The sequence below is a fragment of the Podarcis liolepis genome (genome assembly GCF_965112155.1).
Source record: "Podarcis liolepis genome assembly, chromosome: 3".
In the NCBI taxonomy this organism is placed as follows: Eukaryota; Metazoa; Chordata; class Lepidosauria; order Squamata; family Lacertidae; genus Podarcis; species Podarcis liolepis.
The window spans coordinates 40799404-40818001 of NC_139557.1; the positions used below are offsets into that span (position 1 = coordinate 40799404).

The following is an 18598-nucleotide window of genomic DNA, read 5'->3' on the forward strand; positions in this document are numbered from 1 at the left end:
CCACTCACAAGAATGGTTGCATGTGTGAATTGAGTCTACTGCTGCCTGTTAAGAGTTGTGTGTTCCAAGTGAATGAAGGCTGCTTACAGTTAATATTGCCAATATCTGCAGAAGCTGATTTATTATCAGGACAAAGAAACTGACTAGTTTCTGCTACCCTGCCACAGTAAGTTGCAGTACTGCTGTTTACACATTTGCAATCTCATTTAATAGGTCACGCTTGCACTCTTGCAACTGTGAATCAAGCTTAAACCTCTTTTAGCCAGCATCTGTAGTCTCCGCAAATTGGTTTGCTTGGTCACACCAGCCTGCTGCTTAAATTGGCAAGATGATGAGGGTGTTGTTGTGATTCTCAAAAAAGTAATCCAGTTTGCTATTCCAGGCCGTATTCTTATGGGGGCATTGTATTGCAGAGTCTTGGTAGGTGTTGTGAGGAATATTGTGGGGGCAGTGATTTTCTCCTCAGTGAGATATTTCCTTTCCACATGAAAATCTGAAAGCGGACATATGTTGTCCCTGTTTAGATGTAATGTTCTCCATCTGATCACTATGGTCCATCTTATCAGGCTAAGACTGAGTGTTGTGGCAGGAGTCTTTCCTCCCTCTGGTCATTCCTTAACCCAAAACTTTCTGGGGTTTGTTAAACCACACTTATCCCCTTACATCTAAATCAGGAAATAGAGGTTGAAGTGATGACTATAATTCTGGCTTGCTAACCAGAATCAAGCCATGACTTGCAGTTCTTTGAGAAAGGTTTATTGGACTAATATTTTTAAAGTCTTGACTGGGTCAGTAACAAGGATACTGAGTGCCAAGAACAGTTCAGAGTATGCCAGCATAGAACATATGCAGAGAAAGCCAGCTGTTGCAGATGTGCTCTTATTGGTGATGGTGGTTAAGAACTATGACAACAAAAACAATAGTCTGAAATGTATGATAGGTGATTACTATTTAGATTACAAATTTATTTTATTAGTAATCTCATATATATGGGGTATGACAGGCTTCTAGGTATTGCATTTATACACTATATTTCATTCAGTTCCAGTTAAATGAAATAGTGATTATTTTCAGTCGTGTGCTGAAGGTAGGTAAACAAAATCAAAGCATAAAATAATTACCTTAAATAAACACAAAATAGAAAAGCAAGGTCTGTCCCTTGCTACTAAAATTTGACTATGTCAGGTGGCCACAGCAGGAGTTGCAAATGAAGGAAGTGCTTGGTCTGGTAGTTAGTGTTTTCTTTCACAAGAAAGGGCATGTTGGTATTCTTAAGCCCGATTAACAGTATTTTAAGCTTCTACATCTATATAGTTTTAGGAGATGGCATAGGTCTCAACTTGCACAGTTTTTCAGGCTATGAATACATTTTAGACTTAATTGAACAGCGCACACAAACATGTTATGGGAACATAGTTGCATGAACAAACTTTGACTATGATGTGCGATGGTCCCTATCAAAGTGGCTGGTCCATCCAGTGTCAAGAACGTTAGGCATGTTTAATCTCTTGCTATTGTTTCCAATGAATGGTGTTCATTTCCAATAGGAATGAACAAAAATGAAGATTTGGGGCATCAGGATTTTGTCATAATTTTTTTTTTGTATAGAATAACTAAATAGAGTAAATGTATTTCTATATAATTCCCACAGCAAGCAAGCAATGACTTCTAGTGAGAATGAAACCATTTCTGTAGCAATTTCCTATCTTTTACTTTACTGAGCTTCTCCTGTTTATTTATTAATGTTTGCATTCTTTAATGACTTCTGTTGATTTCAAAAATTCAGTAGCTTTAAAGCATCACTGCACTTCTGAGTCTGTAAGGAACTTTTGATCATGGGGCACAGGATTCTGGGAAACCCTACATGTAATCAATTTATAAAACCAAGTTCCAAATGTTCTTTGGTACTTTAGTATGCCCAAGAAACGAAACATAGGATGGGGCTATGTAGATTGAAGCAGGTTCGCTTCTTTGTAGTCAGCATCACCAGGAGCAGGGAGCTAGTTTAGGAGCCCACTCTCGTGATCTCTGAAAGCATCCCTTTTACTTCTTCTCAGAAACGTGAGCCAGTGTGGTGTAGTGGTTAAGAGCGGTAGATTCGTAATCTGGGGAACTGGGTTCGCATCTCCGCTCCTCCACATGCAGCTGCTGGGTGACCTTGGGCTAGTCACACTTCTCTGAAGTCTCTCAGCCCCATTCACCTCACAGTGTTTGTTGTGGGGGAGGAAGGGAAAGGAGAATGTTAGCCGCTTTGAGACTCCTTCGGGTAGTGATAAAGCGGGATATCAAATCCAAACTCCTCTTCTCTTCTTCTTCATTCTTATCAGGAAAACTAAAAGGCTACATTTGGTTTGTGGTTTTGGGGCAGGGGAAGATGCCCAGTACTCCTCTATATAAGCTTTAAAAAGGCTGCCTGGATTTGACCGAAGGCTCTGCTAGGCCCACACCCTATTCTCTGCAGTGGCCAACCAAATTCCTATGGCAAGGCCACAACTAGAACATAGTCCTCCTCCGCTCATGATCCCCATCAGTGTGTTCAGAAGCATGCTGCCTCTGATACTAGAGATAGTACAGTGCTATCATGACTAGTAATCATTGGTAGTCTTATTCTCCTGACTTTGGATGGCCTTGTACTTCTGACAGTGTCACTAGTCATGAATAATTTCTATTCTGAGGGCAGTTCAGGTGAAGGAACTATTTCCCCCTTATTCCCCTGCCTTTGCCACTAACCTAACAATATCTGAAACATATTTTCTGAGCTAGGTAAGTGGACATGTGCTTTCCTCTTTAGCGCCTGGAGAGAGTGCTCACTGTGGGTAAACACAGGGCATGACTACATTTTGAAAAGCTAGTCTGCCGTAGGTAACAAACTTAATGATGGATGAGATCATACTTCATAATATGTAAAAGGAAAGATTTTTGTTGGTAGGATGAGTGGATCTTATATCTAAAAGAAAATGCAGTGTGTGTTTCACATCCCCCACCCCCCACTTTTTTATTCTCTGTGCTTGGTAATGTCTTCCCTAGCAACCATTTCACATTTTGGAAAACTGCCTCCCACTTTGAAAACCATGGCTTTATTAGCATTCTCTGCAGTTTGTTGTACAGCAGTATTAATACATTTTGGACTAAAAACTGTTTATAGACAGACTTCCAAGGAGGTGAACAATTTCTAGTATTTTCCCCTTAGATATATTCATTTCAGACTTAAGTGAATAAAAGGATTCCGTTAGCACTTGCTCTGGTTTCAGTTTTGCCGCTCCTGCAGATTTTTTATCCCAGCTAGGACACTGTATGGCAAAGAAATGAAATGGGCTCACTGTGGAGCAGGGTAGCTAAGAAAAAACACACCTGACAGTGTTCTCTCCACCCTCTGTGTTGTTTAGTAATAAGGATATTAGCAGTTAGAGAACAAGGTGGAAGCCAGCTACCAATTTACATAAGATGATGTACTGAAGCATGACTAGGAGTTAAATATGACAGAGCGACCTCCCCCTCCAATCTAAGCAGTTTCCTGCAAAGTCTCTCTTCTCAGTAGTGAAATCTTCTGCTTTAGGATACTGTGTATTCTAGTACTGTATACTCAGGGCCAGCATACCTGGAAGAGCACCTCCCCCCTTCTGTCCTGTGTTTCTGCATTGGCTCATCATTTAATCTCATGTTTCTACTTCCTGCAGTTTATTAGGTCTTTTTATTTTGAGCCACTGGCTACCTAGTTCAAATTTCTTCTAGCCACCTGCTGTTTTTATGCTTTGTGAAGTTTTTTCAGAGCTCCCGTTTTTGCCTCCCTTCTGATTCTCTCACCCAGTGGTGGGTAGCCTGTGGCCTTGCATCATATATCATGTGCCCACTGGGATGCTGTGTACCCATTGTTGCTCAATGAACCACCTCTCTGAGAACCACTTCCTCTTCCGCATAAAGTGTATGCTTGGGAAAGGTGTCTACGGATGGGAGGGATTTGAATCAGCTTATATTTGAAGATGAATTTGCACTTTCTGAAATAATAAGCAAACAAAAACACAGCCATCATTTGAAATGTGCACTTCTCTGAATTTGGCAGTGCAGTTCGCCAGCCAAGCAATATGTACCAAAATTTATATATTAGGGCGGTAAAGTGTTCATATAAATGCCTATATTAGTTAAAATAACATGATGCATCAAATTAGGGGAAATGCTTCAAGAATGTGTACATTAGCCAAAATTGCATACAAAATATGTATACCGGTACATATGTATATGTACAGTGGTACCTCCGTTTAAGAACAGTCCGGTTTAAGAACAATTCGGTTTACAAACTCCTCAAAACCGGAAATAGTGTCCTGGTTTGAAAACTTTACCTCGGTCTGAGAACGGAATCCAAACAGTGGAAGGGCACCAACGGTGGGAGGCCTCATTAGGGAAAGTGCGCCTTGGTATAAGAATGGATTAAGTTCATAAACCAAGGTACCATTGTATTAGGAAAAACACACATTAAAATGCTGTTAAATTTTCATGAGGCTCTTTTTCCAGAAAAATCTGGATCTGATCTGGAGAGCTGAGTTTAAGATGGTAAAAATGAGAAACCGATTGAAATTGACATATTTGCCTATCCATAGTAGTGTTTCAGAACAGGAACAATGCAATTCTGCAGCGCTACAAACTGCTCACTTTTGGACCTGACCCCACATAACACCTGTACAGCCAACAGATTACCCTTGAGGGAATACAGCCACTTTCCTTCATGCTTCTCTTTTTTCCTGAAACCATCTTTCCTCTGAGCTTTCTGTGTTTTAGTTTTTGTTTATCACATACCTCTACACTGATCTGTGCTTGCTCCTGTATTCAGTTTAAATCACAGCCAGACTGACTCAATACTGACTGACTGTTTCTTCATAGAAGCTGGAATGTGAATTACAGTACTTTATTTCCTGAGTAGCTAAGCATTCTGAATCCTCACATTTAATTCAAATAATGATCATCAGATGATTTACCTTCATAAGTGCAATGCAATACAGAGTACATTTAGTTCTCAGCAGTAATTGAGGAACATGATGCTAATTCATATTCTAAAACAGTGGCATTTTCTCTCTCTGCATTACTAAGGTGGTATGCATGCTAAGGTGGTGTACATTCAGCTATTATATAGAACAGTGAGAGCTTCCTCTCCATTACTATTACCATGGCAGTAGTCCTGAAGCAGCAGTTGTCATTTTGATATATGTATGCACTAATGTGGATTGAAAAGTCTCAGTCAAGTCAGTTTAGTGGTGAAAGTGAATAGCCCAGATGGAAACCAGTTACTATTCTAATAATGTTCCCTCCTAAGGATAAAATAAAGTACTGAAGAAGGGGACTGATTATTAAAACTAAGAAAATGTTATTGAAACAATGTGATTTGACACTGTGAAAGGAGGTATCCTTTTGTTATTATTTTTCTCTTGAAATGGAATCATAAGTGGATATGTATATGTATTTTGCCTACTAAACATTTCTTTTAACTATTAAGCGACAGCTGTATGTGCATCTGTTGCAGTAGTTGTTGGGAGCCAGTTTTTCCCCTTTCAGATACTGTTTAAAGTGCTACAAAAACCTGAAAACCTGGTTGATCAGAGACCACAGCAGGATAGAAAAATGATTATGTATATTATGGGTAATAATAGCTATGCAAGAGTGCTTCAGAATCTTGTAAAATTATCATATGTATGCAGCCTAATTTGCCATGGTTGCAGTGAGCAACTTTATTAAGCTAAAAGTACAAATTGTACAAAATACTTGGAGACTCTTTGATTCGTATGAGTCCCCAGGAAAAAGACATGTTTGAGGAAATGTTGGATTTTGCTGTTGTATAGATTTTTAAGAATATTTCATGAATGAATCTAATTGGGCATGAGAATGAATTTTATCTGCAGTGAGTCATATGAATTTAATTTCAAAATCTGAAATAGCACTGTAATGTACTTGAAACACTGCTTTTTTGGTAAATTGCAAGAATTATAAGATATATTAATTAACCCTGATATTGTAAAAGACAGCGGCATTGCAGATAGAAATATGTAGAGTGAATATTCTTTTGGAAGGTTTTCTGGATGCCGCATATAGTCCCAACTAGTGTGCAGTGCCCAGTGCTGCCCATAAATTTTTAGAAACCAAAAATATATTGTGATTTTTAAATGGATAGTATAATTTGTGAGTTTGGACCCATTTTGCCCCAAACTGTGTGAAATTACACCAAAGTCACATTTTTGTCCACCATTTTGATTCAAAATGGTGCCTGACAGAGACTTCTATCCCCATCTCGAGAATCTTCATGTTGAATTTGGTGAGAATATTTTGAGAGGCAATCAAACCTATGCTCACAAACAGACAAAGTCACACCAAAGTGATGTTTTGGTCAACCATTTTGATTCAAAATGGTGGCCAGCATCCAAATGGGGATAAAGGCCACCTTATCCTGAGTTCAACCTTATACTGAGTTTGGCAACAGTATCTCAAGAGGCATCTGAACACATAGAAAACAAGCAGACAAACAATTTAGCAAAATACATACAATGGTACCTTGGGGTTACAAACACTTCAGGTTACAGACTCCGCTAACCTGGAAGTAGTACCTTGGGTTAAGAACTTTACCTCAGCATGAGAACAGAAATCTCACGGTGGTGGCACGGCGGCACCCATTAGCTAAAGTGGTACCTCAGGTTCAGAACGGTTTCAGGTTAAGAACGGACTTCTGGAACGAATTAAGTTCATAACCAGAGGTACCACTGTAGTAGAGATAGAGAGCATTGTTGGTGACACTGAAATGGAAAAATCCCAGTACCTTTTGGAACCTCCATTGTTTAGCAGTGTAGTCTTGGCAGTTGTACCACCCCAGTTTTTAAGAAAAAAATGATATCCCCTCCACAAAGAAGTCTGTAAATACCACATTAGAGTTTTCAAGCATTCTGTGCAGTGCTGTGAGTTCTGTGATTATCATTTGGAAGCAGATGTGGATCAGCCTTGTAGACCCATTAAGTTCTAGCAGTTATTTTGTCATTAAATCTGCTACAATAAAACATTCCACTGTTCACCAAAATAAACCTTAAGGTTTTTATTGAAATAATACTGTTAAACATAACTTGCTTTTTAAAAATCCTCTCATGACAGTAACAGAATTCAGAATGTAACTAAACATTATTTCTATCATCAACATTATGTTCCCGACTTTGGTTTACATCAAGAATGAAGGACCTCAGGCCCTGGGGTGACATGGGACCCTCCAAGCTTCTCTATTTAGCCCTCAAGACTTCCCCAGATTTTGCACCTCCCTAGCCCTGTTCTGCACCCTCCTTAAGTGGTTGTTTCAAATGTTCCAAGGCTGATAAATAGAAAAGTAAAATAGTGTTTAAAGTATTGTCTTGTGATCTGTCAGCTAAATAGTGGAATTGTTAGCTGTAATTTTTCCTTTCTTAGTATGTGTTGCTTGGAACGTGAACTGATTTTAACTTATTTTTGTTTCAGCTTTGGATACATCACAGTCCAAGCGAGATGGAGGTTTCAAAAATACCTGGGGCTTTAATTGTTCAGACGAAAGTGAAGGAGATGCAGAAAAAGAGTAAGGATACCTTAATCTAGGCTCCAAAAAGTAAAATGTGGAACGTTACAGTAATTAGAAAACTGAGCACCCCTTCATTTCTAATTCTCTAAAGTGGAAGTGTTATAGTGTCACTAATTCATACCCACAAGAGGGTCACATTCATGTAAGGTTTTTCTCAGGCTAGTTATTGCCTAACGATGTTACGGATTATTCCAGAAGCAAGTAGTAGGTGTCTTATTTTTTTATTTTTAATAACTAGAATCTCAGGGAATTAGTGCAGTTATGGAGCCTACCTAGCTCAGGTTAAAACAACCGAGTCAGGAACTTTTGAAATGTTTTAAATAGCAAAAGAATTCAGGTTTTTTTTGGCACTTAATTTAGAATAAAAACACTTGAAGGTCATATAGAAACTTCATTACATGCATGCTGTTATGTGTCTCTTGAGATGGCTTTCCACCCTACCCTGTCCTATTTACCTAAACTGAAGACTACTGTCTTGCAAATTTCTTAGTTTTGAGTCTTACAAAAATCCTGACTTGGAAAGTTTATAGACAACAAATTCTTCCATTCACGTATCTCCTACAACACTATATATTTATGGGAGTATATCATTTTTTGAATTTTACTGATTGGGGATGAGTGGTAGACTGACATTCAGCCTCCTTGCTTAATAGACTGGTGGAGAAGAGTTATGGAACAACTACTGGTAAGCAAGCTAATTATTTATGTTAACAATATAATTCGATTTGGTCTCATGAACGTTTAAAAATACTAATACAATACCAGGGTGAAAAAGTGACAAGTGAAACATAACAACAGATAGCTGTATCCCTCGCAAAGGATAGGCGATTCTTTTTCTCTCACAAATCTCAAAGTCAGGTGTGTTCTATACCATATGACACTTTCCTCAGAGAGATAATCCTGTAAATAGGAAGACATTTATACTTATGAAGTTTGGCATTTGTGTGTATAGGCCAATGTACACAATGACTTCCTGATGTGTGCATATGGTAACATATGTTGTACATCTCAAGTGATTGCGTACACATTTTTCTTATATTAGGATTATTCCTTTTTTAAAAAAAAGTCATGTTTGAAGCAGTCGTGATATCCCCTTCTAATATACCACAGTTGGTACTCATTTTGGGTGCTTCAGTTCCAGAATAATAGTACTTATTTGTGCACTGTGCTGCTATTTAACAAAAAGTATTTTGTGTTTTTATTTTCAGTAACTTTCTCGCAGACTTCTTATGTTTGTGTTTGCTCTTGCCCAGGTTCTAGTGCTTCATTTCTACCATCCTTTTATTACTGCAATTATTTAGAAAAGAAAGGAACCTAAATCATAGCATAGATGCAGAGATTTGTTTAGTATCAAAGTTTAGGAACAGTGGATGTTCTAGGCCCAAGTGGTTGTATCAACTGGATGTTGAAACCCAGTTTCTGTTGAGATAACGATGGAACCTTTCCCCAAGAATGCAAGAACTGACTTAGTAGGATGAGATCAGCATGTTTTTGCGCCCCCCCAAAAAAGTCCGCTAAAAACTAAGCATGCTGTAGCCATGGAAGGTTGAGTGTCAGATAAAATAAAAGCGGTAGAGAGTGGAATGGCAGAATCCTGGACAGGAGCACTCTTACTGGGATACAAGGATGCATTTTTCTGCAGTTTCCACTTGTATTAATTATATTCTTCCCTTGTAAATGCAATGGATGTACTAACTCTGGGAGGAATACTATTTTTTCTAGGTACCTAGTATGGTGCCAAGAAGATTTACTGTATATTCCAAAAACAGAAGCACAACCTTCAGTGTGAAATACTTTGATCTACACACAAATTGTTAACAGCTACACATTTATTGATGAGAATCATATTTAGATTTACTGCTAAATTGTACTACCTCTTTACAAGCAAATGTTCTGGTTACAAAATTAGTTTCAGGTCTAGATCTCAAATTCCGTGTTTACTTAGAACAATGTCCATAAAATCCATACAAAAGTGGTACTGTGAAGCCATCTGCTAAAGTAATTCTACATATTACCAGGTTTGTAATGCTATTACTGACATTGTATTTCCCCCTGTCTTTTGTATACACTTTATTTTGAGGCAAACTAGCACCAAAATATTTTACAGGAAAGTGTAAACCACGTGATTGTTTAACAGATTGAGAAAACATTACTTAGACCTTTTTGCAGTAGTTGTTGAAACCCTGTTTGCTATTATTGAATTACAATATACATATTTTGTTTCCTGTTCTTTGCCTGTTAAGTGAAGCCAGTCTGCTGACTGTGGATGAGAGTGATGGAAGCTGCAGTCCCACTGGTGGGAAAAAAGTGAGTATTTATCAAATATAATGTACATGAAAATGCATATTTTATATTTCACGTTGAGTGAAAGATTTCAGTATGTCACTTTAAAAAAAAGAAGTTCTAATATGAGGAGGTGACTGCTACAAACTCATGCAGTGTGTATGCCGCTAAAAAAAGAGCACACACATGCTTTCTTAAACGTTTATCAGCAACTTACTATATGGCCTTGAAGCTTTGGAGCTTTGGCAAAGTGAACTTTTCGCTTCTTGTGATGTGTGTGTAAAAACAATAAACAATCATGATTGTTTTCCTGTAAAGCAGCACAGTAAATAGTAAATCACTACATTCTCTCATATTTAAAGTTTGCAACATAATTCATCTGACAACCAGTTTCTTTTGTATTATTATCACAGGTGACAAATGTTTGTGTGGGAGTTCTGTTCCTGGCCCCCAAATGTGTTGGCAGAGTGTGCATGACCCCATCCCCATCTCCTGTTCTTTCTTCTTCCAGGTCCAAAAAGACTCTTGTGTTGACTGTAGGTGTTTGGAGGATTGAGAATATCTTAGTATTTGAAAGCTTAATAAAAATGTAAAAAGTCTCCATCTGAGAGCTGCTGCTTTGTAGATTAAGCTTTTGCTAATTGTTTCAGGTGCTGCGATTTCACTCAGGAACTATTGGTGCCAGAGGTGATTCTATGAGAACATATGCTAGACGTAGCAAAATTGAACCTGGTGCTTTAAGAGTAACCCCAATTGGACTCAACATGTTGGGAAGCAGCAAGAAATTGAGGTATAGTGATTCCTAATATACTAAAAATTATTAAGTAAATGGCTTGTTTCTGGGGGAAATAGTGATTGTGAGAATTCTGCTTGTGAAAGGACCTTAAGTTTGTTACATTTGCACCTTTGGAAAATAGATTTAGATGCTCTATTTGTAATATCCAAGTGTTGTTATGGACTAAGACCTGGGATCTTGACTATGATGGACTATGATGCTCTATGGAGAAGAAGGATTGCACCCACTAGTTGCAAATAACTCATCATTTCTTGCTGCAGCTGGCTAATCAAAAGTGTCAGTGTAACTATGATTAGGTAGCATAGTGGAAGTGCTGATTCAGGTATCACTTAGAAAGTGAAGTAATGGAGGAATTTCTCTAAGCAGACTTATAATTCTTTCCATGCTGTGAATTTTAACATTTTTTCTTACCTGTTTTTTCTGTTTGCAGTGAAAATGTTCAAAATATTCCTTGTTCCGCAACAGTAGTACAAGCTAGACGCTGTCACCATGCTCATGCACAAGCATCTTTAGTAAAAACAGCAGCACAAAGGTAAGACTTAAAGGACATACTTAATTTCTCTCATGAAAAAAACAGCTTTGTACGCTGTGGGTCTTTCTTTAAATATCTGCTTAGAACTGAGTAGTCTTGGGGGGGATGGACCATGCACACCTCTGTGGGGAAAGAGTTCCACAACTTGGAACCACCATAGAAAAGGCCTTGTCTATAGCGCCAATGAACCAAATTGTCCTAACAGGTGGGCACATGAGTAGTGCCTCTGAGGCAGGTCTCAGTGCCCAGGCAAGTTCATATAGGTGAAGGTGGTCCTTCAAATAATTATCCCAAATAATTTAGGGCTTTAAAACCAAAACCAGCGTTTTGATTTGGGCTCAGAAACTGGTAACCAGTGCAGCTGGTACAGAATCAGTGCCATACTCTGTTAATCTTGCTCCCACTTACAGGGCAGCAGTATTCTTCACCGGTTGAAGCTTCCAAACAGTCTTCAAAGGTGCCCTTGTTGATTGCATTACAGTAGTCTCACCTAAGGCATGGCTTTCAGGCAGGGCCTGATATCTCTAACTAAGATTATAGCTGGCATATCAACTGAAGTTGAGGAAAGGCACTCCTAGTCAAATATCCCACCTGTGCTTCCACAGTGAGTGTTGAGGACAGGAGAAGCCCCATTGGTAGTATAATTGTGCTGATTCCTCCTTCCAGATTGGCTGGTTTTCTAACCCGGAGCTTCATCTTGTTTTTCCCTTATGCAAATCCAAGAGTATACGAACAGCTAAAGGCTTGCATTAAATGCGCACAACAAAAACAGGTTGGGTGTAGACTTGTGAAACACTACTTGATGGGAAAAAGGAACTATCAGAAAATATTACAGACCTTACAAAAATGTAGAAACTTTGAAAAAGGGTAGTGCTGCCATAGTGGGTTCATCATGTGCTGAAACAGCACAAAAATCACTTAGATTATCTGAGACTTTAAATTGTATGTATTGCAACCAGTCTAAGAGGTTCTAGAATATTTTGTTCCTTATCTGGCTAGGGGCTAAGATAGAGTAAGCGAATTAGGGGTTTTTTTCTAGACCAAGTAAGTGGTACGTAGTATAACTGCATGGCGCCCAGTGAGTTGTACTTCTAAGGCAGCCACAATGAAGCTTTACTGGGGAATAAAGACACATGTCTGTCATCTTTTACTTACTTCTGTCCTACTTGTATTATTTATGGGTCAACTCATACATGGAACTCTCTGTTGTTGAAGCTTTGAGTGTTCACCAGCTTACAGTATTTAGACTCATTCAACAACCCAGAAGAAGAGATATTTTGAGCACTGTAGGTCCACCGAGCACAGTCTGCCTACTATGTCTGTGGTGTAGGCTTTTCATCTATACCTTTCCTTACCCTGATTGAATCACAAATTTGGACATTGTTTTATAATATGCCAGGTCCTGAACTTGTTAACCACACTTGAGCCTTAATCTAAAGTCTGATCTGTATACCACCCTGTGAACCTCAGATCTGGGGTGGGGTGGGGGGAGCGGGGCAGGCAGCAGTGGCATGGAAATTTGATAAATAAAATAAAAATGTTTCTTAGTTAAAGTATGGTTGATTGTGCAATCTTCCTACTTCACCATGGGTTTTAGTAGTGCATTTCTTAAGGAATCGAGGTTTGGACTTTGAGGGAAATAGTTTTGATTTTTGCTTCCCTAGATGAGGTTTTTTGGTGAGACAGAAGCTCCCAAACTTTATGTGGAGGATGGAGATGAAGTAATAGAATATTCCCCCCTCTTCTTATATATATTTTTAGAAACTAAAATAAAGTTAACAGCCCTCATGTACCCCCACCCCTGCCACAATTCCATGCTTATGCCATGTAAATGATGCAGTCAGACATTAAGTTTGTAAATATTTAAAATTTAAGTAACTACTCTCTATCTTAACAGATTTCCCCAAAGTGAGCCATGGGTAGCAGGTGGTGAGGGGACAACACTGTCATTTGCACCACAGTATTCTGTTCGTATACTGAGGGGAAATTGTTACTGTATCCTACCAAAATACAGTTGAATGGTGTAAGATCCCCAAACTTCTTAGGCAACGATAGTCCACCAGTTACTTAGTTTCACCTGTGTACTATAACAAGTTCTCCCAAGCAACTTGGGATATGTCCACGACTTATTTGCCATATGCATAGTGCTTACCATCAAAGCATTCAATATATGTTTTCCCATGGCTTGTTCTTTACTTAGGATAGGAGTCTAACTTGGTCATGCTTAGAATAGACTCGCTGAAATCTATGACTTGTTAGTTATGACTAACTTAAATTACATTGGTTTAAATAGATCTATTCTAGGCATGACCAAGCCTGGATTCAACCCACAGAAAAGCAGAGTGAAACATGCAGAGTGAAACTTTTCTTTTCCAAATGATATATTCCTGATAGGAATTTCAGTAAGATTAACAAAACTTATCTTCTCTTGAAATTAAGACGGAATCCCCAAATTTGCATCATATATTGCTTTTGTGACTTGAGGTTTGGTTACATATGCAGCTCGAATGCCATATTTAGAAAGGTTTTTAAAAGTTTTTTATGAAGAGGCAAAGGGATAAAAAAATTTAAAACAGCAACTTTGTCAAATGTGAATACATCCTTGCCAGACATTTTGGAATAGAAGTGTTACTTTGTTCAGATTTTTAAAATGCTAAATACCTGGCTTAGAAACAAGGTATGTAGAGGGTAAGGAAAAGGAAACTGACAGAGTACGGTGCAAGTCTTTGAAAAAGGATGCAGGTGTAGAAAGCAGGGGCTGAAAAGATGAGACAAGATGGGAACTAAACAAAATAAAGATGGTAAAGCCTGGTAATAAGATGGGGATGTTGAGGCTCAAATGGGCCTACTCCATTGTGCCTAATTATTTAAACCTTAATTATTTAAACCTATTTTTACCAAACTTTTCTACAAACCCAACCATGTGAACATGTGGGCCTTGCTGCCCTCCATGGACATTCATTTACATGCTTTCTTCATATTATATAAACACAATAGATTGGTTGTCCCCCTTTCTCTTTCTTTTCCCCACTTTTTAATAACACTAAGGAATTATTTAGACCTGGAAGAAGGCAGATTCATGTGAGACCTGAATAGGAAGTTTAGAGACAGTTGCTTGAATGTGATCTGGTGCATGACACCATATGGCCTAGATGCTGCTGCATCATAAAATCTCCTTTGTATGTGTTCCCACTATTTAGTGGACATCTCGCTAGGATCATCTTCATAGTTTGGCATTTAAATTCTTAGCAAAAGGGACTCAATGGTTATACAATAGTGTTAATGAATGTTTGTTATACGGTTATTTAAATAACCTTACAAAACTATAATATGCTGACACAATACATTCAGTTATATTCTGACATATATTCTATAGAGTATGCCAGTAACTGTTGACAGACCTGGAATGATATGGTATTAAGCAGCTAAAAAGTGTGATCTTTTTTGGCAAATTTAGATGCTAAGTGCTACTTACAACTTACAACTTACAAGAGTTCAAATTTAAATTGAATATTGGATATCCAGATACAGATTTCTTTTTTCAAATCTACTGATGTTCGACAAATTAAGGGCTTTGTATCTTATTATATTTTTCTCTTTCATATTTTAAGCAATCTGGATCGAAAGGAAAGGTAAGCTCAATGGTGACATGAGCATGGTAATAAAAATGTGGTGGAAATAATGAAGTTGTGTCTCATAGCTAAATCCACTCTAGCAAGCTTAATGGTCAACATTGATAGAAAAACTATTTTGCTAGAATAACAATTGGTGTGTTACCACTCATTTAGCTGTAATGATTTTTTGTTTTGTTTAAATTGGTGTGTTTTCTTGACTAAATACCTGTGATACATGTATGCGTACATCTTTGTGTACTACATATGTCCATCTATGTAGCACAGGCATTAAGGCAGCAACCTAAGCTCCACTTAACTGGAAGTAAGCACCATTGAATTAAATAGGACTTTGTGAAGACTTTGTTAGGATTGCACTGTTAGTCAAGAAAACAGTGTTCTGTGACATGCTAATTTAAATGGAAATTCCAGTGTAGCAAAATGGGTAGCAATATCTTAAATGCAAGATCTTGCTTGCTGGTTGTGGTGGGTGGAGAAGGAGAAATGTGTCTCCATTGAGATTGGACAGAGGAGGACATTGGCCAGGGCAAACATGCAGGAGGTTTGGAGCAAGAGAAGGTATGGCTTCAGAAGGAAGGTAAGGGAACTTGGGACATCTTACATCCTTGTGATCTAGCTCCAAGCCCACACCCATTCTTTAGATTATTATTATTGGGACCACCAAAATGGCATTATTGCTGGTAAATGCAAAACTGCCTGCCAGTAAAAAAATCTGCCTTCCATATGTTATAGAAGTGGCAGCTAACTAGAGCCGCATTAGAGACTTGGCTGAATGATTCAGAGGGCTCGGTTTTGTCCTATATTATCCTGGACTGCTACTCTATCCAGCACTTGACGTGTAGATCACCAGGGTGGGTATAGAAAGGGTTGCAGTCACTTTTTAGGTATATTTTTTGTCTTTTACAATCATTCAGTGTTAATTTTTAAAGCCAGAAACTGCATGGGTCCCACTACGTAAGGGGTAGTGTCTTGCCATGCCACCCTTCATGTCACTTACCGTATTTTTCGCCCCATAGGGCACACCGGCCCATAGGGCGCACCTAGTTTTCTTGGGGGGAAATAAAGAAAAAAAAATTATTCCCCCCCCCCCAGGTGCGGGGCTGGGGCGGGGGAAGCCCGAGCTTCCCCTGACCCCTGCCCCCAGAACAGGCTGCTATCCCAAGCCTAGGGAGGCGGCGGGAAGTCGCGCCAGTCTCCCCAGGCTTGCGGATATCTGCCCGAAGCCCGGGGCGCGCTGAGCTCAGCGCGCCCCAGGCTTCGGGATGCAGACAGCTCTCCGCAAGCCGTGGAAGCCCGGCAGGAACTCCCGCGGGCTCACAAGGCTTGCAAATAGCTTCCTGAAGCCTGGAGAGCGAGAGGGGTTGGTGCGCACTGACCCCTCTCGCTCTCCAGGCTTCAGCGAAAGCCTGCATTCGCCCCATAGGACGCACACACATTTCCCCTTCATTTTTGGAGGGGAAAAAGTGCATCCTATAGGGCGAAAAATACGGCAATATCAACAAGGGGAGTCCTTGCTCTAGATCTCCTGATGGGAGATAGGCCATTCTGTGAGACCATGAGCTGGGCCTATTCTGTAGTTACTGAGGCAGTTCTCTTTCTACTATGGGAATTTCACATTCACAGATGTTTCAACCTTGATAGGATTTAGAAAGAAGCAGCATTTTAGTATGTGAGCAGAGGTGCCTTGGTCGGTGCGGTGGAGCCTTTACACTAGCATCCTAGAGGTGGGGGTGAGATAGTGTGTTGGTGCAAGAAACCATTGGAGCCATTCTGCAAGTTGTTTCTTTACATAATTTATATAAGAGTGTGTGTGTGTGCGCGTGCGCGCGTGTGTAGTTGGATTATAAGCAGAACTGATTTGCAACATTGTGTTTTCCGCTTTAGATTTATTTAAAGCAGTATATGAAACAAATTGTTGGGACGCGGGTGGTGCTGTGGGTTAAACCACTGAGCCTAGGGCTTGCCGATCAGGTCGGCGGTTCGAATCCCCGCGACGGGGTGAGCTCCCATTGCTCGGTCCCAGCTCCTGCCAACCTAGCAGTTCGAAAGCACGTCAAAGTGCAAGTAGATAAATAGGTACCGCTCCTTTGGGAAGGTAAACGGCATTTCCGTGTGCTGCTCTGGTTCGCCAGAAGCGGCTTAGTCATGTTGGCCACATGACCCGGAAGCTGTCTGTGGACAAACGCCAGCTCCCTCGGCCTATAGAGCAAGATGAGCGAGCAACCCCAGAATCGGTCACGACTGGACCTAATGGTCAGGGGTCCAAAAAAATATATAATTGAAACAAATATACACAATATTACTCTGTTACAGAAAAGTACATGTTTGATTTGCTTTTTCACTTATGTAGGAAGGGAGTATAGTGGGGGGAAATAGCATTTTTTCTTTATAAATTTTCATTAGTCAGAGTTCTTTCTGCCAGGAAAAGTGCAGTTTTGATCTTTATTCTGAGGATATTTATCTTATACATTTTATAATAAGGACAGAACATTACTGTACCTTTCTTATACATGGGAGCTGCTTTCTTTTATACATGTGGATATGTGTTAAAAATGTGAGGGTAGTTTTAAAAAAAAAACAGATAAAAAGGGAGAAAGAAAAGAAAAGTGAATAGAAATGAGTAGAAAATGAGTAAAAATGTAGTGGTATTGTTGAAATGGAGGCTTGAATATGTAGTTTAAAAGGGTATTGGTGAGGGTCCCTGCGTCAAGGCTAAGACAGCAGTCCCTGGAAGTGGCCTCTGATGGTTCAGGCCTCCTTTGTGGGTGCCGCCCTTACAATTCTTAATAAAATAATTTTTTAAAATTTATTTAATAAAAAGGGGATAAAAAATAAAAATCCTAGTCTTAGGATCCTTGTTGTGCCCGTCTCTGGCAGCCAGCAGCACCCACATGCCAGCAAGTGAAGGTCTGTGCCGTGCCTTGGCTTTCCTGGGTGAACCCCAGCATGCAATTCCCAGCTGGGCACCTGGTTGCTCTTTTTGCACCAACTGCCAGGAAGGTCACTTCGGGGCTGGGGCTGGGCCAGGCCACGCACACTTCCTTATGGCCTCCCTGTCTCTCCTGGTCCCCTCCTACCTTTCTCCCTTGGTGGTTGCTACGGCAGCGATAGCAATCGGTGGGTGCTTGGCTGGGGGGGTGGGGTGGAGTGGGCCACTCTGCTTTGTTTTTAGTTCAACTCTGGAGCCTCTGGGCCCTGGAACTCCACTGAGTTGTCGCTGGGGCAATCTTGGCCCCAATGGGGTTGAGATTGTCAGGAAGCCCGGGGGGCTCTGTGTGGCCTCTTTGGTTTCTGTGGTGAGCACCCCGACTCTCCTTGGATCATGGTGGCGGCAGTGGCTGTATTGGTGTCACAGGGACCAGTCAGGCAGTTCAGCTGATGCTGCTCAGAAGCTCTGCGGGGCTGTGACGTTTGCCATCTTGCCTTGCCGGAAGTAGTAATTTATGTGACTTGTTAATGGAATTAAACAATTTTATTCGAGAATTTATTCTAACCACCCCTGCTGGTATTAAGCTGAATGAATTTATCCTGTGGCCAGAAATCACAACATGTGCACTATGGACATGATGTCATATGTCTTGTACATTACTTCTTTAGATGTTGGACAATTATTAAATATGAGAAAATTTCAAGCAGGAATTCTGTTAAATCACTTAAGTGGTTTGAGGTAGAAACTTCAATAGAGCCAGCTATATAAACATGTCTATCTTGCAAATAAAAAGATATGAAGTATTAAAGGCTGTGTCAGATACACAGTCACAAGAGAAAACAGCCACATTTTA

General features: G+C 39.8%; 1 protein-coding gene across 3 annotated transcripts in view; it reads left to right on the plus strand.

Moving 5' to 3' along the window:
* SENP6 (SUMO specific peptidase 6) overlaps window positions 1–18598 on the plus strand; it is a 71295-nt gene that overhangs the window by 27048 nt on the left and 25649 nt on the right. For 2 of the 3 annotated variants that reach the window (XM_083497354.1, XM_083497352.1), the window contains 5 exons: window positions 7477–7570; window positions 9817–9880; window positions 10507–10646; window positions 11083–11184; window positions 14796–14816. In XM_083497354.1, coding sequence (XP_083353480.1) covers window positions 7477–7570; window positions 9817–9880; window positions 10507–10646; window positions 11083–11184; window positions 14796–14816 — 421 coding nt within the window. The remainder of the gene's footprint in view (window positions 1–7476; window positions 7571–9816; window positions 9881–10506; window positions 10647–11082; window positions 11185–14795; window positions 14817–18598) is intronic. The other variant, XM_083497353.1, reaches the window with a different exon arrangement.